The following is a 26,629-nucleotide window of genomic DNA, read 5'->3' on the forward strand; positions in this document are numbered from 1 at the left end:
GGTGTGTGATGATTTCTGCTGTACAACAAAGTGATTCTGTCTCCTTTATTTTTGCATTAGAAAAGTCAAAATGCACATCCATTCCGACAATAAAGTGAAGAGAATTTACAATGTGATTGGAACTCTCAGAGGGGCGGTGGAACCAGGTAAATTAATCGTTTGCTCAGCAAATATCGATCTGGCAGTTCTTTGGTGCCTGGTACTGCTCTGAGCTCTGGGAACATAGGGTGAACAAAGCAAAGCAACTTTTTGTCCTAATGGAGTGTACATCAACATGAAATAGATCAATGGGAGGTCGTTTTGCATTGTGATGCATGTTGTGAAGAAAGTTTTTGTTGTTGTTGTTGTTGTTGCTATTTCTTGGGCCCCTCCCGTGGCATATGGAGGTTCCCAGGCTAGGGGTCCAATTGGAGCTGTAGCCACCGGCCTACGCCAGAGCCACAGCAACGCGGGATCCGAGCCGCGTCTGCGACCTACACCACAGCTCACGGCAACGCCGGATCGTTAACCCACTGAGCAAGGGCAGGGACCGAACCCGCAACCTCATGGTTCCTAGTCGGATTCGTTAACCACTGCTCCACGACGGGAACTCCCAGAAAGTTAATGTTGATTGGTTAGATGGCCAAGGTTAGTGAAACACTACGCATGCTTCAATGACAGGGGCAAGGGAGGGAGTTCCCATTGTGGCTCAGAGGGTTAAAAACCCAATGTTGTCTCTGTGAGGATGTGGGTTTGATCCCTGGCCTCGCTCAGTAGGTTAAGGATCCAGCCTTGCTGCAAGCTGTGCCACAGGTCACAGGGGCAGCTTGGATCTGATGATGTTGCAACGGCTGTATGGCTGTGGTGTAGGTCAAAGCTGCAGCTCCGATTCGACCCTAGCCTGGGAACTTCCATAGGCCACAGCTGTGGCCGTGAAAAGGAAAAAAAAAAAAAGAGAGAGAGAGAGAGAGAAAGAAAAAAGAGAGAGAAAAGAAAGGATCAGAGAGGAAGGTCAGGGAGAAATGGTTTACAGGTGTTTAATCTGAGCTTTCTGATTTGTTTACTGCATATTTGCATGGAGAAAAATAGCTTCTTGATAATGATAAATAACACTCTTAGAAAATTAAAATAACCTTAAACTAATAAATCCTTTATATAGTGTTATTTTACATTGAAATCCTTGAAATATTTAGACAGGTGTCTTCCATATGATTGCAGAAGACCTGCTCATTAATACATTTTAAAAATAATTTAACGGGAGTTCCTGTCATGGCGCAGCAGAAACGAATCTGATTAGGAACCTCAAGGTTGCGACGGGAACTCCAAGAATATTGATATGCTTTCAATGAGCACTAAACAATATACAGCAGGCTGTTTTTTGAATCTCACTGAGTACCTCTTGTGTGCCAGCTCTGTGCTGAGAATTGGGAATAGAGGGTTTTTGTTTTTTTTTTTTTTTAAGAAGACAGACCAGGAGTTCCCGTCGTGGCGCAGTGGTTAACGAATCTGACTAGGAACCATGAGGTTGCGGGTTCGGTCCCTGCCCTTGCTCAGTGGGTTAACGATCCGGCGTTGCCGTGAGCTGTGGTGTAGGTTGCAGACGCGGCTCGGATCCCGAGTTGCTGTGACTCTGGCGTAGGCCGGTGGCTACAGCTCCGATTGGACCCCTAGCCTGGGAATCTCCATATGCCGCGGGAGCGGCCCAAGACCAAGAAATAGCAAAAAGACCAAAAAAAAAAAAAAAAAAGAAGACACTTAAAGGCAGGGACAGGAAGCCCCCTGCCTTTAAGTGTCATAAGTACTTAACTGCATATGAAAAGATTGCCCTGAAAGCTGGGTGGGGCTTCGTTCCCTCAGATCATGGAGGGTTAGAATCTTTGAGCTGTACCTTAAAAAATAAATGGGAGAAATAAGAAATGGAGAACTCATGTGGCCACTGTGTTTTCTTTCTCTGAAAATATTGGAAACAAAGTGTAAGTAGGAAAGAGGGTAATACAGGATAAGAGGTGCATAAGGACAGTTTTCAGCTCAGTTATCATTGCTGACATAATTACCGTCACCATTGACATATATTTGCGTACCACGTTCATATTTTCTTCATACATCAAGTTCAGAACAAAATGACCTATGTACATGTGTCTTCAGGAACCTCTCTATGTGCTTTGTTTTTAGCTGCTACTGAGTCATTTGCAGTTTGCTCTGTTCTTGACCTGGGATGGCAAGTAATTTTGCAATGATGCTTTTTAGACAGATATGTCATTCTTGGAGGACACCGTGACTCGTGGGTCTTCGGTGGCATTGACCCTCAGAGTGGAGCAGCTGTGGTTCATGAAATTGTCAGGAGTTTTGGAAAGCTGAAAAAAGAAGGTAATTGGGTGTTCGTTTGTTTGTTTGTTCGCCTTTTCCAGGGTCACTCCTGCGGCATATGGAGGTTCCCAGGCTAGGGGTCTAATCGGAGCTGTAGCCATCGGCCTACGCCAGAGCCACGGCAACACGGGATCCGAGCTGCATCTGCGACCTACACCAGAGCTCATGGCAACGCCAGATCCTTCACCCACTGAGCAAGGGAAGGGATCAAACCTGCAACGTCATGGTTCCTAGTCGGATTCATTTACCACTGCGCCACGACGGCAAGTCCAGAAGGTAATTGGTAAAAGAGAAATTTTCTGAATCTCAGTTTGGTCCTCAGTTAAGTGAGTGTGCATATGTCACCTTTTTTTGTGTGAAGGCTCAACAGAGAGGCTCCATGCAAACTGGATCATCTTAGTAGTATAGAGTGCTTAGTAGTACTTAGTGGCGGAAAGTAGCTTTTAATAACTAGTGGCTCTCTATTGCTTGTGTTGGTTATTCACATTGTTTATTCATTTTTGCATTTATTTATATACTATTAACATAATAATCTGAAATAAAGAAATCATACTGTTAGCAGTTTTTCTCAGCAACTAAAATGATGGAAATGAGGGTTTTTTGTTTGATTTTGGTTTTCGGCCACGCTCTCGGCATGTGGACGTTCCCAGGCCAGAGAGGGAACCCGTGCCACAACAAGGCCTGAGCCAGTGCAGTGGCAGTGCAGATCCTTCACCCACCACACCCCAGAGGAACCTCCAGAGATGGGTTTCTTTCCTGGAGAGTGCACACGAGAATTAGGTCATAAACCGCAGTGTCCTGGGAATTCCCTGATGGCTCACTGAGCTAAGGATCTGGCAGTGTCACTGCTGCGGGTGTGGTTACTGCTGTGGTGGGGATCCCTGGCCTGGAAACTTCCACTTGCGATGTGTGTGGCCAAAACAAACAAGCAAAACAAAACCCCAAAGAGTTGTGGTCTGAGACATGGGAGCAGAAGTTCCTTGGGCTCATCCAGCCCCAGGCCTCAAGTCAAGTACACCAATTGACTGAGAAGATGGTAGCTTATTCCGAAAAATGCTGGTCTTCTTGCCTAATAGGATGCTGTCAAAATTTTGATATCTGCATTCTCTCTCATTGGTTTCTCTCCCAGAAGTTAAGATTATAGCCTTAGCAGCATTCCTTCAATCATTTTAGAATCTTCGTATGAAAACCAAAATAACATTTGGTTCAAATGGTTGCTTTTTAAGATAACGCTCACACACTGAGAACAGAAAGGACTTTCTGCTCACTTTGTTTACTGACCCTGCAAACAAGGTGTCCGGGGACAGCAAATGTGATCCTTTTGGAACAATGAAAATGGTTAAAAAAAAAAAGAAAAAGTTACATTTGCAATGGTACTTGCTTTCTCAAAGAAACAGTTATCCCTTGTGTTATCTGTTTTCAACTGATAGGACCAAGGAGATATTTACCTGATTATTTCTGTTTTCATTTTACAAATAAGTTAACCAACGTTTACAGAATCAAGTAATTACTCAGTGTTGTATAGCTGGTGTGTGGCAGAGTCAGAGAAATCAGGATTTATTTTTTTACTTTTATTTTTTGTCTTTTTAGGGCTGCACCAAAGGCATACAGAGGTTCCCAGGCTAGGGGTGGAATTGGAGCTATAGCCACCAGCCTACGTCACAGCCACAGCAACACGGGATCCGAGCTGTGTTTGCGACCTGCACCACAGCTCGTGGCAATGCCGGATCCTTAGCCCACTGAGTGAGGCCAGGGATCGAACCCGCAACCTCATGGATGCTAGTCGGGTTTGTTAACCACTGAGCCACGATGGGAACTCCCAGGGTTTAAATTTAAATGTCTGACTCCCAGTTTGCAAAACCCTGATGTCTCTCTTTGAAATCAGATGTAAAGGTGATCTATTCTTTTTTTCCCCACACAGTAATTTATTTTTAATTTTGTGAATTTGTTTGTTACCAAAAGTACTACAAAAATTTCATGATTTTGCAAGAAGAGTACCTGTAGTAAATACAAACTTTGAAAAGTACCGAATATGCCAAAAGACTGCAGTGTTGAGGACTAATAATTAATAATAATAATCAGGGAATAATAATTATTATTAGTAAGGCTGCAGTGCTGAGGAATAATAATTAATAAGAGATTTAAATATTACTATTAATCCAGTTAACAAAAATGAAGCACTGAACTTTGGACATAGGAATGTACATTCTTTTTTTTTATTTTTCGGGTTGCACCCACGGCATATGGAGGTTCCCAGGCTAGGGGTCAAATTGGAGCTGTAGCTGCTGGCTTACACCACAGCCACAGCAGCACAGGATCTGAGCTGCGTCTGAGACCTACACCGCATCTCATGGCAGTGCGGGATCCTTAACCTGCTGAGTGAGGCCAGGGATGGATGCTAGTTTGGTTCATTACTGCTGAGCCATGATGGGAACTCCAGGATGTACATTCTTAATTAGCCCAAGTGAAATTTTGACTCTAATAATGACAGCTTACATTTTTTTGGGCGCACTTGTTCAGTGCTGCATTTATAAACATTATTTCATTGACTCCTCCCAACATTCAAGGAGTATCTTTATCTTTCTCCTGCCTCTCCTGGTATCCAGCCGAAAAAATGGCAGCTTAGCAAGTTGGGATAACATTCCCTTAGTCATGCTGCTAATCAGTGAAAGATCCAAAGCTTGAAGTAAGATCTTTCTTTAACCCCCAAATCAGTGTTTATAACCAAGACATATAACCTCCCAATTGAATTCTGTAGTTTTTAGCAACAGGAGCTAAAAATGGACTCATTCTGGCAGAGAATGGAGTGACGTCACAGCATCAGATGGTACTGAACAATTGTCCCGGTGAGGCTAGCCCAGCATGTAAAGGATTTTCTCCTGGTTGTGGTTCTATGGGTTACACAGACCACTTCTAGAACTTTCCTTCTTTCACTCTAGTCAGCTGCAGATCACAGATAGCTTCTTGTGCATAGCCAATCCTTCTAAACCTATTAGCATATTTTATGATCTCACTGGAGTTTTCCCCCTTTCAATGCAAATGAGCTGTTTTGTATGGACAGATGAACTTGAAAATCGTTCCAGAGAAATTAAAATTTAAGTAAAGATTTTCACCATAATTCCCGCATCCTAAGCAACCAGTGAATTTGTTGTTGTTGTTTGTGGGGCACGGTGGTTAAAATCTCTCTATCTTATGCATTATCCCAGCTTTTATATGGATGCATATGTGTTTCAGGATGGAGGCCGAGAAGAACAGTTTTGTTTGCAAGCTGGGATGCAGAAGAATATGGTCTCCTTGGTTCCACTGAGTGGGCAGAGGTTAGTTGATAATTTGCTACGAGGTGCATTTTCCTAGTAGTAAAGCAATTAGGATTTAAGTTGCAAGGATGTAGGAATAACAAGTCCATCCAGTGAGAAAATAATCAAACTTTTTTTCCCAGAAAGTCTGAAGCAACCTATTATTTTTTTCCTTAAAATAGCTAAAAGCTTTTTTAAAAGTATAGTTATTTACAGTGTTGTGCCAATTTCTGCTGTGCAGCAAAGTGACTCAGTCATACATGTGTATACATTCTTTTGTATATTCTTTTCCATCATGCTCTGTCTCAGGAGGTTGGATATAGTTGCCTGTGCTATACAGCAGGACCTTACTGTTTATTCATTCTAACTGTAACAGTTTGCATCGACCAACCCCAAACTCCCTGTCCATCCCATCTCCTTACCTCTCCCCCTTGGCAACCCCAAGTCTGTTCTTTATGTCTGAGTCTGTTTCTGTTTTGTAGAAAAGTTCATTTGTGCCATGTTTTAGATTCCATATATAAGTGATACCAGATGGTATTTGTCTTTTTCTTTCTGACTTAACTTAGTATGAAAACATTTAGTTTCATCCTTGGGCATTATGTGTTCACTTTTTTTGGCCACACACTCAACATGTGGAAGTTCCCCAGCTAGGGACTGAACCCTTACCACATCAGTGACCCAAGTCACTGCAGTGATAATGCCCAATCCTTAACCTGCTGTGTCATCATTCTTTTTTTATGACACAGTAGTATTCCATTATATATCTGTATCTATATAGCTATATCTATACATCACATCTTCTTAATCCGTTCATCTGTCAGTGGACATTTTGGCAGTTTCCATGTCTTGGTTATTGTGAAGAGAGCTCTAATGTTTAGTAGAGTGGGATTGATGGATCATATGGTAATTCTATTTTTGTTTTCTGAAGAACCTCCACACTATTTTCCATAGTGGTTGCACCAACTTACCTTCCTTTTCTCCACACCCTCTGCAGCATTTGTTATTTGTAGACTTTTTAATGATGGCCATTCTGATCATTGTGAGGTGGTACCTTATTGTAGTTTTGATTTGCATAAAACAGTGGGGTTTTTTTGTTTTTTGTTTTTTGTCTTTTTGCCTTTTCTAGGGCCACTCCCACGGCATATGGAGGTTCCCAGGCTAGGGGTCTAATCGGAGCTGTAGCTGCCAGCCTCACAGCCACAGCAACCTGGGATCCGAGCCACGTCTGCAACCTATACCACAGCTCACGGCAACACCAGATCCTTAACCCACTGAGCAAGGCCAAGGATCGAATCTGCAACCATATGGTTCCTAGTCGGATTCGTTAACCACTGAGCCAAGACAGGAACTCCTAAAATATTTTTTTTTAATTGAGGTATAGTCGATTTACAATATTGTGTTAGTTTCAGGTGTTCAGTATTGATTCAATTATATATATATATGTGTGTGTGTGTGTGTGTATATGTACATGTGTATATATACATATATGTATGATTCATTTATACATATATATGTATATATTATGTAAGTATGGATGTTCTTTTTCAGTTTCTTTTCCCCATGTTATCACAAAATATTGCATGTAGTTTGAAGTAATATAGTCATCAGAAATCAACAATAAAAATCCCTTAATTGCTTAGGAACTAAATTTTGTTTGAGTTTTTAAAGCCACTTAATGTCAGTTGTGCAAATAATTTAATCTTTATTTTCTGGGCGTGTGACAGTAGCTAAGTAAGTTCGCTAGAAACTGAACGTCATAAGATATCACGTTCTATTTTTTAATATTAGTTCTTAAAGCTATTCACATTTAAATGCCTCTTGAGCTTGTACTGTCTTTCTCATATCATGATGACCTATTCTAATTAAAATCATGTTAAAGATGAGGTGGAAATCTACACCACAGAATATTTCCTAGGTCCCTTGAAAAGTAATTTTACCTGCATTCATTATTGACTTTGTGTAACAGAAGCATTACCTGTAAATATATGTGAAATTGACATTTATTCCATTAACTTCAAGTCATGCTATAAATATTCACTTCGTTCCTATTACACCCTAGGAATTATGAGATGCCCTGTAAAGTTCAGTTTTCTTTGGGGAAGAAAAAAAAAATAATGCTCCTATAGACAAAGAATTATGCTGGCATCAAGAAGGACCTAAATATTTCGAGGGTGTGATTTGTCTATATTGCATATTATTTTCATAACCTAGAGCTTCATGTTTGTTCACTTCATTTCTTATAGTCAAGGTGCTTAGAAAATTGCATGTTTTGAAGATTCAGAACCTGCTTATATAAAAAACCTGCTACACGTTTCAGTGCTTTAAAACAGTGCAATGATCAATTTTGACCAGTAGGTGGTGCCATAATACAAGAGAACATAATTTGAAGGCTTTACCCACAGTGTGGTTAAGAAGTCAACTTCCTTCCATTCACCATGTTAAGGATGTGGACAGTTTCATCTTAAGTTTTATTTATTTTTATTTTTATTTTATTTTTTTGTCTTTTTGTCCTTTTAGGGCGGCACCCGAGGCACATGGAGGTTCCCAGGCTAGAGGTCTAATTGGGGCTGTAGCCGCCAGCCTCTGCCACAGGCACAGCAACTTGGGATCTGAGCTGCGTCTGTGACCTATACCACTGCTCACGGCAACACCGGATCCTTAACCCACTCAGTGAGGCCAGGGATCAAACCCACAACCTCATGGTTCCTAGTCGGATTCATTAACCACGACGGGAACTCCTTAAGTTTTACTCTTTTTTTTTTGGCCTTTTTTTTTTGCCTTTTTCTAGGGCCGCTCCTGCAGCATATGGAGGTTCCCAGGCTAGGGGTCAAATCAGAGCTGTTGCCACCGGCCTACACCAGAGCAACGCCAGATCCCAGCCGCGTCTACAACCTACATCACAGCTCACGGCAATGCCAGATCCTTAACACACTGAGCAAGGCCAGGGATCGAACCCGCAACCTCATAGTTCCTAGTCAGATTTGTTAACCACTGCGCCATGACGGGAACTCCCAGTTTTATTCTTAAAAAATGTTTTGCTTGTTATTTCTTACCAATGTCCTTTATTGAAATTCTTTCAGACATGTCCTTGAAAATCTTCTAAGTCAAATCTGGGGTGAACCTGGGCCAACTTAATTCAGAAGTGTCCATAGTGCAGATGTGCAGTTTTTTTTAAGCAGGGGATTATGGCTAAATGTTTATTTATTCATTTATTTTTTATTATAGGAGAATTCCAGAATCCTTCAAGAGCGTGGTGTGGCTTATATTAATGCTGATTCTTCTATAGAAGGTGAATACCATTGGTCTCACAGGAAAAGATAGGATCTTGGTAGTAGCATTAGTTTAGTTCATAAATTATGCACTAACAAAGATTGTAAATCCGTTAATAGGCGGTGGGGATCTGTTGCTGGTTTGTCCTACTCACAGCAGCTGTGAACCCAAGGGTGCTTGTTTGGAAAACAACCCTCTTTGTTTAGTCTGCAGGTTACCTTGTCTCTGGTAGGGATTCGGTGAATATCTGCTAAGTGAATAAGTCGATTTTGGAACTAAATATTTCTAGGATTTTAGAATGGGGTAGCAAAAACATATGATTTAAATTTAATCCCTGGAGTTCCCGTTGTGGCACAGTGGTTAACGAATCCGACTAGGAACCATGAGGTTGCCGGTTCGGTCCCTGCCCTTGCTCAGTGGGTTAAGGATCCGGCGTTGCCGTGAACTGCGGTGTAGGTCAAAGACGGGGCTCAGATCCCGAGTTGCTGTGGCTCTGGCGTAGGCCGGTGCTACAGCTCCAATTAGACCCCTAGCCTGGGAACCTCCATATGCCACGGACACGGCCCTAGAAATGTCAAAAAGACAAAAAAAAAAAAAAAGAATCTCTGTTTCATCATAATATCCTGCATACAAATTTTGAAAACAAAACAAAAAAACAACAATTCCCAAGATTTCCTCTTTCACCAAGAATTTTTCTTCTTAAATTTTGTTTCCAATTCGACAAATATTTACCAAGCATCTCTTTACGTAGTGAACTTTGTAGGATTTCAGAGGGATTAGAGGTTACTAAAGAACAGCCAAGGACTGAACAGTTTACTTATAGATGATAAAATAAATCAGTCTAGGATTCTAATATATGGAGGTACTTACTCTAAGAAAAACGTAATCAGATTTCATCTTGGAGTTTAGAGGAAAGAGAGCAACTTCAGGAAAGGCTTGAGAAATGAGGTGGGCATTGGAGTCAGGTCCTATAGAACTCTGGCTTTGCTTTGATAAACAGAGATTCAAATGAAGGGACCATCTCAAGTTGATTTCCAAGAAACTCAGACAATCCATTGCCACTCCCTCCTCTGTAGCCCCACGAATCTTTCTGTTCTTTGACCACGTGCAGCTTCTCAGCGGGGCACCTGCTGTTTTCTGTCCTCAAATGTAGGCCTCACCATCTGTTTAATTTTTTTCCTTACAGAAATGTTATTTTTCTTTCTTGAAAGCTATATCATTGTAGCACCTATCACTGCCGTTATTAATTAGTTGTTTTAAAAACTGCATCCCTTTCTAGATTATATTCTTCAATAAGGAACAGGCAGGATTTTACTTCTTCACTCCCGAATTCTTTTTTTTTTTTTTCCTTTATAGTTCCATACCTTTGACATATGGAAGTTCCTGGGCTAGGAGTTCATCGTAGCTGCAGCTGCCAGCCTACACCACGGTTATAGCAACGCCAAATCCGAGTGTATCTGTGACCTACACCACAGCTTCCGGATATAATGGGTCTTTAACCCACTGAGTGAGGCCGGGGTCAAACATAAATCCTCAGGGAGACTGTCGAGTCTTAACCCGCTGAGCCACAGCAGGAACTCCTTCACTCCTAAATTCTTAATGTCTCATTTAATAAATATTGTTTGTGTGAATGCAACAAATGAATGAATAAAAGAATGAGGGGTGGATAGCATATTTTCTTTAGTTTACTAGTAAGTCTGCCATGTCAGTAATAGTGGCTGCTTTGCATGTGTATGGAGGCACCTTGGCATCTATGTTCTTTGTCCACATATCTGAGCTGCATTGTCCCCTAAGTTAGTGCATTTCCGTTATCTTTTCCTCCTCCTAATTTTCCTCAGTTAATGTCTCAGGGCTTGGCCTTATTCCTGGCCCTGCCACTTCCGAGTTGTGTGACCTCAGGTTGTTACTTTCTGTGGCTTAGTTTTCTCACCTCTCAGTAGCGTCCCTAAGAGCATGTAACTCAAATGCTCTTGCGAGGGCAAGAGAAGTTAACATTTGCAAAACTCCCAGCCTTGTGCCTTGCATGTTCCAACATGTTAGCTTGGGGAGTTCCTGTTGTGGCTCAGTGGTAAGGAACCCGACTAGTGCCTGTGAGGATGCCATTTTGATCCCTGGCTTTGCTCAGTGGGTTAAGGATCCAGTGTTGGTGTGAGCTGTGATGCGTAGGTCGCAGACACGGCTCGAATCTGGCGTGATGTGGCTGTGGTATGGGCTGGCAGCTGCAGATCGGATTCGACGCCTAGCCTGCAAACTTCAATATGCCACAAGTGCGGCCCTAAAAAGAGCAAAAAAACAAACAAACAAACAAAAAACAAGTTAGCTTGGATCATTTTTGTTCTTACATAAACAGATGTGAAGATGAAACAACTTTGCCACAAAGAATAGCTATCCCAAACATGTATCTGTGAAAGTGGAATAATGTTCTTTCTGGTGTCAGTTCTTTTTTAAATATTTTATTTTTTAATTTATTTTTTTAAACATTGGATTTTTCTGATTATGTCATTTCCTGTCTTAAAAAGCTACATTGTGTCTCCATCCTTTTCAGGATTAAGACCAAATGACACACGTTCCTCTGTGACTGGAACACAGCTCATCTCACTTTGTCTTATATTAAACATTTTTTTTTTCCTTTTTATGGCTGCACCTGAGGCATATGGACATTCCTGGGCCAGGGTTCGAATTGGAGCTGCAGCTGAGGTTTATGCCACAGGCAGGTCAACATCAGATCTAAGTTGCATCCGAGACCTATACTACAGCTTTCAGCAATCCCAGATCCTTAATCCATTGATCAAGGTCTGGGATCAAACCCACATCCTCATGGAGACAGCATTGGGTTCTTAACCTTCTGAGCCACAACAGGAACTCCTATCTAAAAAAAAAAAATTTTTTTTTGGTTCATACCCACGGCATGTAGAGGTTCCCAGGCTAGGGGTCGAATTGGAGCTACAGCTGCCGGCTTACACCACAGCCACAGCAACGCTGGATCCAAGCCATGTCAGCAACCTACACCATAGATCACAGCCACGCTGGATCCTTAATGGAGCAAGGCCAGGGATTGAACCTGCGTCCTCATGGATACTAGTCAGATTTGTTTCTGCTGCACCATGACAGGAACTTCTAAAATTTTATTAAATGTTCACTTCTCAAATAATATAGTAAGTCATATATTTGCTTTTGAATGTTAAAATGAAAAATTTACAAATAAAAATTTTCTACTAAAACCATTCTCAAATAACTCTCTTTCAAAGGCACTCCTGCCCTCAGTTTTGTTTCCATCACACAGACATTCACATAAAGGATTTAGCTCACACCAGGTACCCACAGCAGCAGGCACGGTCTTAAGTGCTTTAAGTGTAAAACATTGCTTTAACACAATACTCTTGTGAGGTAATTACTTTTAGTATCCGTGCTGCATAGAACAGTGCCTGGGTGGAGTGGGAGGTGACGATTTGGAGAGGTGACCTGAGGTTGTTTCATGTGTGGCCCAGAGGGTCATGGTGAGGATGATTAATTTTATTGAGTGATGAGTTTGAATTTTTCTTTTCTTTTCTTTTCTTTTCTTTTTTTTTTTTTTTTGCTGTACCCATGGCACATGGAAGTTCCGGGGCCAGGGATTGAACCTGAGCCACAGCAGTGACCATACTGGGTCCTTAATCCCCTGAGCCACTAAGGAACTCCAAGTTGGAGAGTTTTGATCACACTTAAGGTTTTAAAAGGATCATTGTGGCTAAGGAGTTTGAAAGAGTCTTCGAATGGATGAATAAAATAAAGACATGAGATAGAAAACAAACCATCTTCTCCTTGTCTCTTAGGAAACTACACTCTGAGAGTTGATTGTACCCCCCTGATGTACAGCCTGGTATACAACCTAACAAAGGAGGTAAAAATTATTCCATGGACTTTTAAGTTCTACAGATGATGTTTTCTTGAGGGGACATTATTCTGTTAAACATCTGTGTTGTTTCATAACATGTCCTTTTTCATGTGGAAAAGAAGCCATAGAAACATCTCATAAACTGTTGACACATGCCACACCATTTTGCCCCCACACCAAGCTGAGGCAGCCCATGAATAGCGTTGCATCTCTCATCCCCATTTGTAAACAAGAAAACTGAGCTCAAAAAACATTAGCCACCAAAGACACACACCTTGTTTGATCGCTGAACCAGGACCTGGTCCTGTGGTTTAACTCCTTAATTTGAAAACTAGTGTTTACTCTTTCATATACTGATACCAATTAATTCAGGACTCAGGGAGAGCTGCCATTCTTAAAGGGACGTTCCTGTTGTGGCTCAGCAGTAACGAGCCAAACTAGTATCCAAGAAAATGTTGGTTCGATCCCTGGCCTCGCTCAGTGGGTTAAGGATTCGGCGTTGCGTGAGCTGTGGTGTAGGTCACAGACGTGGCTTGGATCTCGGGTTGCTGTGGCTCGTTTCTGCTGCGCCAAGAAGGGAGCTCACTTTTGTAATGATTGCTGATTACCTGACTTGAACTGGGCTTTCCTCCCTGGATTTACCTTGTTAACAGAACTACCAGTTAAAATGTAATGACCAAGAAAAACTCACATTTCCCTCAGACAAGGATTTTAAATGAAACCTAAACATACTGTTAAGGTTTCATTTCATAAACATGGCTTTTAATGTATTAACTTCCCCAACAGGAATAGAAAAGTGTAATTTGGAAAAATCTATTCATATTGTTACTTAGCTCCACCCCACGTACTTATACTTTTATCAATTCCCATGAAATGCATACATAATTAAATATCTGAAACATTGTGTTTCAGAGAATTCCCCCAGGAAAGCTTGGCAGTTAAGTGTGTTTCCCAGGTGGATGGGTGGTCCCTGGACAATTGAAAAAAACACTGCTTTCTAGGTCGGGTTTGAAATTATGTGATGCTTGACAATTTGGGGTTTTATTTTGTCCTGTTTTATTTGTTTCGGGAGCGTGATTTGTAACATTTCAAATTTTAGTGACAATTTTGCACCATTTCAAAATTTAGTGATAATCTGAGAATTTAGCAATGTGTTTCTACCTTATTCCAAATTCATATTTCTGGAAATAAATAGAGTGGTACCGTGTCCTATATCAAAGTTTTGTGTAAATTTATAAGCTTGAGGGAAATTATTTTGTTGCTTTACGTATTAATATTTTACAGGTTAAGATGTTGATATAACTTCTGACTCTCTCCTGATACTTCTGTAAATTCGTGTTCCCATCGACCTTTGCTCATCCTTCTATTATAGCATCTAACATACTGAATTCTGCATTATTATTATTATTATTTACAGTTCCCACTGGTAGGTAAGATGTGTTATTAAACTTTGTATTGCTGGCATCTTCAAAAAGTTTTCTACAGTGTAGGTAGTCCATAAACTTTTTTGAATTGAATTTCTTAAAAGATAGAGCATAGGACTTTTATTAAGTATAAAATAAAAACTTTTGGAGTTCCCGTCGTGGCGCAGTGGTTGACGAATCTGACTAGGAACCATGAGGTTGCGGGTTCGGTCCCTGCCCGTTGCTCAGTGGGTTAACGATCCGGCGTTGCCGTGAGCTGTGGTGTAGGTTGCAGACGCGGCTCGGATCCCGCGTTGCTGTGGCTCTGGCGTAGGCCGGTGGCTACAGCTCCGATTCAACCCCTAGCCTGGGAACCTCCATATGCCACGGGAGCGGCCCAAGAAATAGCAACAACAACAACAACAAAAAGACAAAAAAAAAGACAAAAAAAAACTTTTTATACCATATATTGTCCCTGTCCATGGAATATTGATGGAATATTAATTACACGTCAGTGTGCTCAGTGTTTTGGCGTAACATCTAATACTCTGAGTCTGGAATTCAAGAGTAGGTCCTGTTTTACTTCCTTGGTTTTCTCATCTGTGAAACCTGAAAAGGTATTGAAAGTCCCATGTTTAATAAAATTACTAGGAATACTCAACTAATTAAATAAGATATTAGTGCATTTGTTTTATTATGTACTATATAATGACTTTGACAGCCTTGTGGGCACAAAGCAGTATTTGAAAAAACACCTTACCTAAACCAGCTTGCTGCTTTTCATTTTTAAAATAAGAGGCGGAGGAGTTCCTGTCATGGCTCAGTGTTTGACGAATCTGACTAGGAACCACAAGGTTTCGGGTTCGATCCCTGGCCTTGCTCAGTGGGTTAAGGATCTGGCGTTGCCATGAGCTGTGGTGTAGGTTATAGACTTGGCTCGGATCCCGCGTTGCTGTGGCTACAGCTCCGATTAGACCCCTAGCCTGGGAACCTCCATGTGCTGTGGATGTGGACCTAGAAAAGACAAATAAATAAGAGGTGGAGGAGTATGTTATTTTTGAGAGTACCCTCTCTTAAGTCAGAAAAATAAACCAAAAAAAAAAAATCTTATGTTGTGATCATTCATCTGAATACAGGACTTGGTAATAATTCGGTTAGGCTTCTTTTCCATACACACCATGTATTTTTTTAAATAATAATTGCATTGTACATAATAACATGAGCATTTTCCATATTGTCAGAAACTCATTGTTGTAATTCTTAATAAGTGCTCATGTTTGAATTGCATTCCTTATTTTGTTGAATATAATTTAGCTACTCATTCCCCAGGTAATAGATATTTAGTTTTTAAAACACCTGTTTGATAAGTATTCTCATTTTTTCCTTTTAAACTATTTAGCTCCAAAGTCCTGATGAAGGGTTTGAAGGCAAATCTCTTTTTGAGAGCTGGAATGAAAAAAGTCCTTCACCTGAATTCAGTGGCGTGCCCAGGTAAACAAAACTTTCTACTGAATTATGGGATTGTGTTGCAAATAAAAGGGTATTTTTTTTTTCAATAAGTAGTAACAACTTATTTTAAAATTCTCTAGCATATTGGAAAAAAAAAGTGATGCTTTGGTTCACAAATAAGATTGTTATTGGGGGAGTTTCCTGGTGTCATGGTGGGTTAAGGATCTGGCATTTTCACTGGGGCAGCTCGGGCTGCTGCTGTAGCACAGGTTTGATCCCTGGCCTGGGACCTTCCCATGCTTGGACGTGGCCAAAAAAATTGTTGCTGGAAAACTGGGTTCCCCTCTTGGTGGGTGTTGAGCCAAAAGGTACAACCACGTCAAAGAGTGGGAGAAGGAAGAATTTTTTACTTAGAGTAAATAAAGAGAACGCCAGGGATCTTTCCTAAAGCAGCGTCTCTCCCCAAATGGCAAAATTGGGGAAGTTTTAAGCTAAGGGCACAGGCATATTCATAAAAGGGCTGGAGCAGGATTCATAATAAAATTGGGACAAAGTTTGCCAAAGTCTAAGATTTAGCTGACTGAGTTCAGAAAAGGTAACATCATCATTCCTTAGGTTCCGGTTCCTCTGGCGGTTGAGCACTCAAGGGGGTTTGAGTTCTGCACAATAGCTCCTGGCTGTGGGTTAGAAGCACAGGTTTCTGAAGTGGGTGGGTGGGGTGGTGGTGGGGTGGGGAACAATCTCATGGGACTGAGCCTTTAACTTGTGGAATCTATTGCTGTATCTGGGTAGACACTGTCAGAATTGGGTTGAATTGTAGAATAGCCAGCTGTTCTGGAGAATTGCTTTGTTGGTAGTGTGGGGAAACTTCCCCCACAGGGGTCCAGGAATCCAGAAGTACAGTGATCTCATGAGGGTAGATATTTTGTGATTAGAATTGACATTCCTCTTTCTTTTCTTTTTACTTCTGCTTGTTTAAGACAATATACTTAAAAATTATATTTATAGGAATTCCCGCTGCGGCGCAGTGGGTTAAGAATACAACTACAGGTTGCTGTGGAGGTGTAGGTTCCAACTCCAGCCAGGTGTAGTAGGTTGAAAGGTCACACCTGTGGCTTGGATTCAGGCCCTGCTCTGGGAATTTATATATGCCACAGGCATGGCCATGAAAATTTTTTATTTTCAATTTTTTTTGTATTTTCTAGGGCCATACCCGCGGCATATGGAGGTTCCCAGGCTAGGGGTCTTATAGGAGTGGTAGCTGTGGGCCTTTGCCAGAGCCACAGCAACGTGGCATCGGAACCATGTCTGCAACTTACACCACAGCTCATGGTAATGCCAGATCCTTAACCCACTGAGCAAGGCCAGGGATCGAACCTGGTAACCTCATGGTTCCTAATCAGATTCGTTAACCACTGAGCCACGATGGGAACTCCTGAAAATTTTAAAAAAATTATAATATTAAGAATGGCATTCAATTAAGCTTTGATTTGTACTCAATGAAGAAGTTACTCAAATCATCCTTTATTTTATCCCTAAAAGGATTAGCAAATTAGGATCTGGTAATGATTTTGAAGTGTTCTTCCAAAGACTTGGAATTGCTTCAGGCAGAGCACGGTATACTAAAGATTGGGTAAGTCTGTCAGTAAGTTCTTCAGGATTATTTATGAAGATATTTTCATCTAAACAAACAATTCTGGATCCGAAAATGACTTAAACGCCATGCTTGTTCCACCCTTGGTTCTATTTGACCGATTAAAATTCTTTCAATTTTCGAATTGGCTTCTTCTGATATCTCTCTGCATAATAATCTGTTTGTGCTACTCTGTATTTTTCAGTTTTAAGTATTATCCATTTACCTCTTACTTGGGAAGAAAAGCATTTCATTCTTATATCACTTCTTCTCCCAACCCTGAAATACTTCCCTTAATGACATCTCCATACATGGTTGTGCTCCACTTGTTGATTAGAAGACTCGCTTTTCACCTCCATGAATCCATCAATTAACTCACACCAAACTCTTAGTATAGTCCAGCACATCAGGTGATCAGGCAGAGTTTTCATTTTCCCTGTTGGGGTTTTTCTGTTCCTCTGGGTCCTCAGTTATTCTCTCTGCTTGTGACACAGCTCTTGCCTGTGAAATTTTCCTTCACTCACTGGGATGTCTGAGAATATCTTCATTTCTCTTGTACTTTGTATTTTTTATTTCCTGGATTTTGTGTCTTCCTTTTTCTTATTTACTCTCCAATTCTTTTGGAGTGTATCCTTCAGGCACTTCTTGAAAAGGATGAATGAAAGCTCAAGACCTTGCTTATCTGAAAATGACATTTATACTACATACAATTATTTGACAGTTTGGCTGACTCAAAATTTTGGTTGAAAATCCCATACCCTCAGAATTGTCTACTCATTGTTCACTGTCGTCCAGCCTGTTGGGAGATGTGGTTCCATTTGTTCCTTGGTCTCTTAAGGAAGATTTTAGTAACTTTTTTTTTTTTTTTTTTAGGGCCGCACCTGGGCATATGGAGGTTCCTAGGCTAGGGGTTGAATTGGAGCTATAGCTGCCGGCCTATGCCAGAACCACAGCAACACCAGATCTGAGCCTCATCTTCAACTTAACACAACGGCTCAAGGCAACACCGGATCCTTAACCCACTGAGCAAGACCAGGGATCGAACCTGCATCCTCAAGGATGCTGGTCAGATTCGTTAACCACTGAGCCACGATGGGAACTCCTTTAGTAACTTTTTTTTAATGACTATGTTGTCCTTGATGTCCACGTGGGTATTAGTTATGCCATTTTTTAAGTATTCTGGGCCGGCACAAAGTGGACCCGTTGCTCCAGAAACCTATGCATTATAGTTGGAGGCGATGTTTTTTTCTTTGGATTCCCTTTTTCTTCTTTCTCAAACTATTGTTAATTTGTTTAGCATCTGGGGATTTTTTTCCAGTGTGTGTTTATGTTCTCTTCTGTCTCTATCTCTGCCTTTTTCTACTTTCTGGAATATTTTTCTCAACGCTGCCATTCTTTTTTATTTTTTCCCTCCATTCCCTGTGGTACCTCCTTATTCTGAATTGATTTTATTTTAGTTTGTGTGATTGGTCTGTACCTTTCAAGTTAAAGGGCTTTCTGCAAATGCCCGGCCTTCTTTGGCAATCTGTCTTATTTGGGAGTGAGACTGTAAAAAGCTGATTGAACTCCTGTATGCAGGGGTGGTTCCTCTTGAAGGGGGAGCTTCTCAAGAGAGGGACTGAGAGTGTCTTTTAGTGGCTTCACTGGGAGGCAGCCAACACTGAGAATCTGTAGGTCTTTTCTTCCTGGTTAGTTATTCTCTTATAATCTTCAATCTAGTAAAGAGGAAAGGAAATCGCTAATCTCGTACCATGGGGGTAGGAAGTTGGGCAGGGTTAGATGGGGTTGGTGAAGAGGATAGATGTTAATATTACGTACACTTGACTTATGAGAAAACTACAGCAAAGGGAGGTTAATAACTTTTGGGTTAATAATCGCCCCAAAAGTAGTAAGTCCTTACTGGTAGGTAGTAAGTCCTGAAGTCTAACTTCAGACTCTGGTCGGCCAATTCCAGAGTTCCACTCTAGAAACTGCACCACTATATAAACTGTTCTATTGCATCAGTAAAGTAAATAAATAAACAAACATCTTAAAATGGAGAAAAGGCATGAACCAGCAGTTCATAGGTTGGAAAGTCCTTTCCTCTGGCCTTCTGTGTATGTTCTTATTTTCCTGTACCTATCTGAGCATCACTTTCTCTGCTTAGTGAGATTTTAGACCCACTACTGAAGCCCTTCCTGCTCAGACTCTTCACTTGTCAGCGTGCTGCTTGTCAGAGAAGTATTTATTCGCCGAATTTCAGTCATTAAGCAAGTTATAGCATTGCCCTATGTAATAATGCATCATGTTTATTTACTTGCTTCTAACAATTCTGTCTTAAATTATTTTCACTCAAATGCCATGCTGTCTTTATTTCAGAAATATTTCTACATCTGTTTTCTTAAAGGCAAGAATGTTAAGTTTTTCCAAGATGATTTTTGTAGTGTCATTTATGTTATATACACATAATCTTTTTTTACTGGTGAAAACCTGGGGTGCATTTTAATATTTAACCCTTTAATAAGTGGCTTATTGAGGTACTTAAGTACTTTATTTCTTACCGACAACAGCAATCCCACTAATATTCACAGCAAATATACTATGTGTTTTATTGTAAGTTATCTAGTTATCTCACGAGGTATATTTTCTTTTTTGTGTTTTGTTTTTTTTCTTTTTTTCTTTTTTGTAGGTAACCAACAAATTCAGCAGCTATCCACTGTATCACAGTGTCTATGAAACGTATGAATTAGTGGAAAAGTTTTATGACCCAACTTTTAAGTATCACCTTGCTGTGGCCCAGGTTCGAGGAGGAATTGTTTTCGAACTTGCCAATTCTGTAGTGCTCCCTTTTGACTGTCGAGATTATGCTGTAGTTTTAAGAAATTATGCTGATAAACTCTACAATATTTCAATGAACCATCCACAAGAAATGAAAGCATACAGTGTGTCGTTTGGTATGCTACCCTTCCGCTTTCAGAATTCACAGCCTGTATGTTTCTGTTAATCTCTAAAATGTAATGACCTACCTTAGGTTCATTTATTATTAATTCTATTCCGTATGATTCAATATTTTGTTTACGTCTAGAAACGTATCTTCCATTTCACTGATGCCTGTTTTTCAATATACAAAAATACAAAAGAGAACAGCTTCTTATATTGCTCCCTTTGCCTAGACTATAGAACAATGCGATTGGGTCCTTCTTTCTATTTCAGATTCACTCTTCTCTGCAGTGAAGAATTTTACAGAAATCGCTTCTAACTTCAGTGAGAGAGTCCAAGACTTGGACAAAAACAAGTATGTTCTGTACCCTCTATCTCCATGTATATAAACAGACACACATGTATGTATATATATATCTTATGCATAATATATAAGTTATGCATGTAATAGATATAATGAATGAAAAAGAAACACTAGCTGACATCTTTGTTGCTAAATTATCTTTGGAAAGTTTTTTCTGCTTTCTGTCTCCCCATTCCAACACTTCCTGTACAGAGCTGCCGTATCTCTGAGAGATGCTTAGGACATTCTGAGTGGCATATGCGGGTCTGAGAAATGCTGGTGGCTCCTTTACCACTAGTAGTAGTTACAACATTTCCATCTTACCTTTGAAGGTCCTCCACTGTATGTCCCTTTCTTTTTCCAGTTTTACCTCTTATTCTTATATCATACTTCACCAAACTCTCCTATTCCCAAAACATACCTTCTCTCTCCCCCTTCTTAATGTCATTAACCCCAGAAAGAGTTCCTCATCTCCACTTCTGCTCATGATAATTTGTAATAAAATGTGAAACAAACCAGTCATAAAATTGTACATATACAGTGTTTTATTGAACATAGAGAAAATCTTCCTGAAAACCGATGAGTATAATAATTTTGTGTTACCTTTGGGTGAGTGTGAAGATTTTTTTTTCTTATGCTTTACAATTCTTTCCAAATATTTTATGTGAGATTAAAAAAAAACCAACAATAATAAAGAAATTTTAAGATGATGCCAAACACCATATAGTCTATGAAGCTGGTTTTCTATTATTAAGTAAATGATGTTTCTTCCCTGTGACGGACTGCCGGATGGCTTGGTGTGGTAGCTAGGACACTGGGCTTTCACTTCATTGAGTATTTCTGTATTTATCTTACAGGCTCCAGTTGATGGTTAAGGTACTGTTTGTGTTTCCATTCTGTTTACAAATCCTAAAACACCTGGAGCAAGCTATGGCCCATATTGAGAGTACATACTGGCTAAAGAAAGTTAAAATGGGTGTTGAATTTCACAACCAAAACTGAAATCTGAGGAAGAGACACTTCTTGATTCCTGCTGTTCTTAAATCAATCCCTTTAACCCATAAAAGGATACAGTGTTGACTCCTTCGTACTTTCATGCTCTCATAGTATTCAGCCTCCAAACCTAGCCTCCTCCAGTCTCTAGGGAGGCCAGCATGCTTCTGGTGGGGAAAGAAAAAAAAATCTCGTTTACTTAAGTCGGGTCCTCTGAGCATTTACCTTCCAGGGATATTTCAGATTGAACTCTGCTCTGTACGAGGAAGAGCCAAACAGTGTGTGTGTTTATGATTGTAGCGATGGTTTATGAATTCATTTCAGAAACCTAAAGTATCTTATTGAAATCATGGTTCATTCAGTCACCTCCTTGGTTAGTTTATGTGAACTGCTCGCAGGTAAAGTCTACGCTCAGTTTACCTTTGCACTATCACAGGACCTGAGTTCTTCATGCTAAATAAATAAATATTGAAAATCGCTCAGATCTAATTGTGGAGCTTTCAGTTACTCTGTTTTCCCTTTGTCAACATAGTGCAGTTGAAGGAATAGTATAGAACTCCTATTTCACGCTAAAGCTTTCTAGATGTAGCCTGGACAAGTTATTTAATTTACCTACTGAACCTGAGTATCTCATCTATGGAATGGGCCTGTTTTCCTGCTTTACTTGGAGGGTTGCTTTGAAGGTTAACATACTTTATAAACATTTAGAATAGTAATTGGCACATAGGAATTAATTGGTAAATAGTAGCTGTTATTATTTAAAACTAAAACATAACAAAACTAAGGAAAAATTAAATTTTTATACAAAGTAACTTATAACTCATTATTTTTTGTAATTTTTTTTTTTTTTTTTTTAGGGCTGTACCTTCAGTATATGGAGGTTCCAAGGCTAGGGGTCTAATCGGAGCTACAGCAGCCAGCCTATACCACAGCCACAGCAATGCTGGATCCTTAACCCACTGAGCGAGGCCAGGGATCAAACCTGAAACCTCATGGTTCCTAGTTGGATTCAGTGCCACTGCACCACAACGGGAAATCCTATAACTTCTTATTGTAATGATTATTTTTCATTAGTTAACTGATTTATGGGGTTCCCACCATGGGTGCCATAGGTTAAGAACCTAACTGCAGCAGTGCCAGTCTCTGCAGCATTGTAGGTTTGATCCCCAGTCTGGGAACTTCCATAGGCCATGGGTGAGGCCATAAAATTAAAAAAAAATTATGGTAGAATTAATACATTGAATTTAATAATGTCGTTGCCTTACTCCAGGCTTGCTGGTAAATTTTCCTTTATGTGGAGTCATTCTTGTTACAGTAAAACTTTCCCGTGCCCTTTGGAATGCGAGCTCTGTGAAAGCAGAAAGTGTCTGATACGTGGCAGGCATTCAAATATGGTATGAGATGGTTAAATTACCATCCTTTGTGTTCATAATATGTATATCTTTAATAATAATAATAAAAATACCACTAGCTGTCATTCAACAAATATGTGTATAATTTTCCACATTATAATAATGTTGGTACTAAGCATTAATAGACTCTTCCATTTCAATATCGAAATGACATCTATGAAAAGGTTAGGTGAGTTCCCATTGTGGCTCAGCAGGTTAAGAACATGACTCGTCCCAATTTGGATGTGGGTTCGATCCCTGGTCTCACTCAGTGGGTTAAAGGATCCAGCGTTGCCACAAGCTGTGGTGTAGGTCACAGACACAGCTCAGATCTGGCATTGCTGTGGCTGTGGTATAGGCTGGCAGCTGTAGCTCCAATTTGACCTTAGCCCTGGGAACGTCAATGTGCTGCAGATGCAGCTCTAAAAAGGAAAAATAAGGTTATTAGGATACCTAAGATGAAAAAGTCTAAGCTTGCTTATATTTGAATATAGGTATGTCAAATAATTATTTCAACATTAATAAAAATTACTATAATTTCTTTCATTGGCACATTGAACCATTTTGGTGGTTTTATAAGCCTCAGTGGAATAGTATTTTATAGAATTTAAAAAAATGTAACTATGCATGTTACAGTTCTTTATTTGCATGTTATATAGAAATTTAAAATATATTCTCTGTGTTTACTTTTGTTTTGAATGTTTAGTTTGCTGGGTGATGCACATATTTTCAAGAAGCTACAACAGTTTTCCTTTCCTTTTCCAGTCCAATATTGTTAAGAATTATGAATGATCAACTGATGTTTTTGGAACGAGCATTTATTGATCCTTTAGGATTGCCAGACAGGCCTTTCTACAGGTAAGGATAAAAATATGACTATTTTAATATAGAATTTTCTTAATTTTTACACTGTGGAAAAAATGTAATTGATTTCTTACAAGCAAATAGAAAATTCCAAAATACATGAGAAATATATTTATTTATATACATGTAGTGTGATTACTGTAGATCTTTATTTTAGTGTTGTTTTGTTTATAAAAGAATGTATGTTCAGTTTAGGAAATTTAGAAGGTCCATCAAGTCAAAAGTAGAAAATAAAAATCTCCTCAGTTCTATTTGGTCAGATGTAAAATTATGTTTGTACTTTGGCATACATCATTTTTGCCTTCTCTTATTTTAGATATATTTGTTTTTCTGTATCCACAGAAGATGTAGTAAATATATTTGTATTTACTCTCTCTCCTAATGTTGAAATTTAGTTTCTTTCTTAATTTTTTTGTAAGGCCGCACCTGTGGCATATGGGAGTTCCCAGGCCAGGGATTGAATCCAAGCTGCAGCTGTGACCTATGCTGCAGCTTCAGCAATGCTGGATCCTTTGACTTCTGTGCAGGGCTGCAGACTGAACCTGTACAGTAACAGGACCTGCCGCAGTCAGATTTTTTAACCCACTGCGCCACAGCAGGAACTCCATGTTTTTTTCTAATTTCTGATAGTCGTAATTATTTCTGATAACCACCAACCATGCCCGGGTAATGCAGAACTAATTAGATCCTTGACCGGCCAGAGATGATCCATCTTTCTGTTTCGGGATTGTCCATGAAAGAATTGGAATGGGGTATAAGGCCATTATCCAGGCAGGGTTGACGGCTTTGCCCTGGCAGCATGATCCTGCCCCATCCTTCAGGTCTTTACTGGGCAACTTGCCCTTCTGTCCTAGGGCAAGATCCATGCACTGGCTTAGCTCCTTCAGTAAAACATCACCTTTTTTCTAGGTCATGTTGAACATTATCAAACTGATCTTAATGACTTTTCATGCTTCCTGCTTGGTATTGTAACATGACTTTTTTAAATCGGAGAAACACACTAACAGTTTTGCTCATCACAAACAGGATCTCGTATTCACAACTGTGCCATGTTTCAGAGGATGGTGGTATTGGAGGGTTGGCACTTGTTTGAAATGTGCCTTGAGACCGATCACGTCATCTCCCAGACCTCAAATTCCTCCTCTTTGAAATGCTAATATTGGAGCTCCTGGGAAACAAATCTGACTAGGATCCATGAGGACACGGGTTTGATCCCTGGCCTCACCCAGTGGGTTAAGGATCCAGCGTTGCTGTGAGCTGTGGTGTAAGTCCCAGGCGCGGCTCGGATCTGACATTACTGTGGCTGTGGCAGTGGGCCAGCTGCTACTGCTTTGATTCGACCCCTAGCCTGGGAACTTGCCAATGCCACAGGGCGGCCGTAAAAAGACTGAAATAAGTAAATAAATAAAAATAAAAAAATGAAAATGCTAATATCAACCTTGTAGAGTTTATTTTTAAGGATTTGAAAAACTATCAGTAAATAATTTAATGCCAAGCATGATCCATAGCAGGTGACGAGCTGTCGTATCTCTCATTGTCATTATTTTCATTTCTCTGAACCACTTCAAGTCATCTTTTTAAAGTTAAAATGTAATTAATTGCAACATATATCATAGACTGGTCTTTGGAGATTGAACTTGGTTGACAAGCAGCTTTTTCAAATCATAAAATTACGATTAAACAATCCAGGAACTGTAGGGTGTCCCTCTTTTTTCCCTTGAGTATATAATTTGAGCAATTAATAGACAGCAAACTATTTCTATCACCAGGCATGTCATCTATGCTCCAAGCAGCCACAACAAGTACATGGGGGAGTCATTCCCAGGGATCTATGACGCTCTGTTTGATATTGAAAACAAAGTGGATCCTTCCAAGGCCTGGGGCGAAGTGAAGAGACAGATTTCTATTGCAGCCTTCACAGTGCAGGCCGCAGCAGGGACTCTGAGAGAAGTAGCCTAAGAAGTTTCTTCAGAGAACACATACTGAATTGCTTTGATGGCTGTCAGAAAGAATCATGATGAATGTATTGATAATCTGAAAAATAAAGTTGTGTACATATGTATACATATGTAGAGATATATAGATATTCTTTTTTTCTTCTCCGGATAGATCAAATAAGAAAGAAGGATAATTTATGTTCTTAAATTATAGTGAGGTATTCTGAAGTTGAACTAGGTGTTAAAATTAAGAAGAGCCTAAATTTTTATTTTACTTTTTTTTTCTAAAAATCAAATTCAGTCCTCCACATCATCCAGAAAACAAAGACCCTCCCTGGTGGACATTATGGTGCCAAATACAGCCACTGGTGAGTTCTCTCTTATAAAGCACATAACCTGGCTAACTTTGACAACTTGCCGTCTAAAACTGTCTTCGTGACACCATTTCTTTTTTTTTTCTTTCTTTCTTTTTTTTTTTTTTGTCTTTTTGCCATTTTCTTGGGCCGCTCTCGAGGCATATGGAGGTTCCCAGGCTAGGGGGTCTAATCGGAGCTGCAGCTGCTGGCCTACACCACAGCCACAGCAATGTGGGATCCAAGCCACGTCTGCAACCTACACCACAGCTCACAGCAACACCAGATCCTTAACCCACTGAGCAAGGCCAGGGATCGAACCCACAACCTCATGGTTCCTAGCCGGATTCATTAACCACTACACCACGACGGGAACTCCCGTGACACCATTTCTAATGCTCTTCTGTTACTATGAATCTTGTAGTTGGTGGGTTCTAATCCATCCTCCCCTTCCTAAGACTACTTGAAATTGGTCTGTCCACTGAGGATTTGAAAACATGGTGCCTCCCATGTAATAGGTGGTTTGTCTAATGCCATAGCATCTAATAGGGTAGCCAC

The 26,629-nt window shown here is 40.1% G+C and overlaps 1 protein-coding gene across 2 annotated transcripts in view; it reads left to right on the forward strand.

Annotated features, from left to right (window-relative positions):
- Positions 1-25,859, forward strand: part of LOC125111284 (Putative N-acetylated-alpha-linked acidic dipeptidase) — a 58,803-nt gene extending 32,944 nt beyond the window's left edge. The window contains exons 9-19 of one of the 2 annotated variants that reach the window (XM_047753193.1): positions 61-146; positions 2,227-2,346; positions 5,581-5,663; positions 8,868-8,931; positions 12,725-12,792; positions 15,589-15,680; positions 17,181-17,271; positions 19,940-20,204; positions 20,464-20,545; positions 23,683-23,775; positions 25,551-25,859. In XM_047753193.1, coding sequence (XP_047609149.1) covers positions 61-146; positions 2,227-2,346; positions 5,581-5,663; positions 8,868-8,931; positions 12,725-12,792; positions 15,589-15,680; positions 17,181-17,271; positions 19,940-20,204; positions 20,464-20,545; positions 23,683-23,775; positions 25,551-25,740 — 1,234 coding nt within the window. In that variant the 3' untranslated portion in view covers positions 25,741-25,859. Of the gene's footprint in view, positions 1-60; positions 147-2,226; positions 2,347-5,580; positions 5,664-8,867; positions 8,932-12,724; positions 12,793-15,588; positions 15,681-17,180; positions 17,272-19,939; positions 20,205-20,463; positions 20,546-23,682; positions 23,776-25,550 lie in introns of those variants that run through there. The other variant, XM_047753194.1, reaches the window with a different exon arrangement.
- The last annotated feature ends 770 nt before the right edge of the window (positions 25,860-26,629 follow it).

Source organism: Phacochoerus africanus, chromosome 11 (assembly GCF_016906955.1).
Source record: "Phacochoerus africanus isolate WHEZ1 chromosome 11, ROS_Pafr_v1, whole genome shotgun sequence".
NCBI classification, from domain to species: Eukaryota; Metazoa; Chordata; class Mammalia; order Artiodactyla; family Suidae; genus Phacochoerus; species Phacochoerus africanus.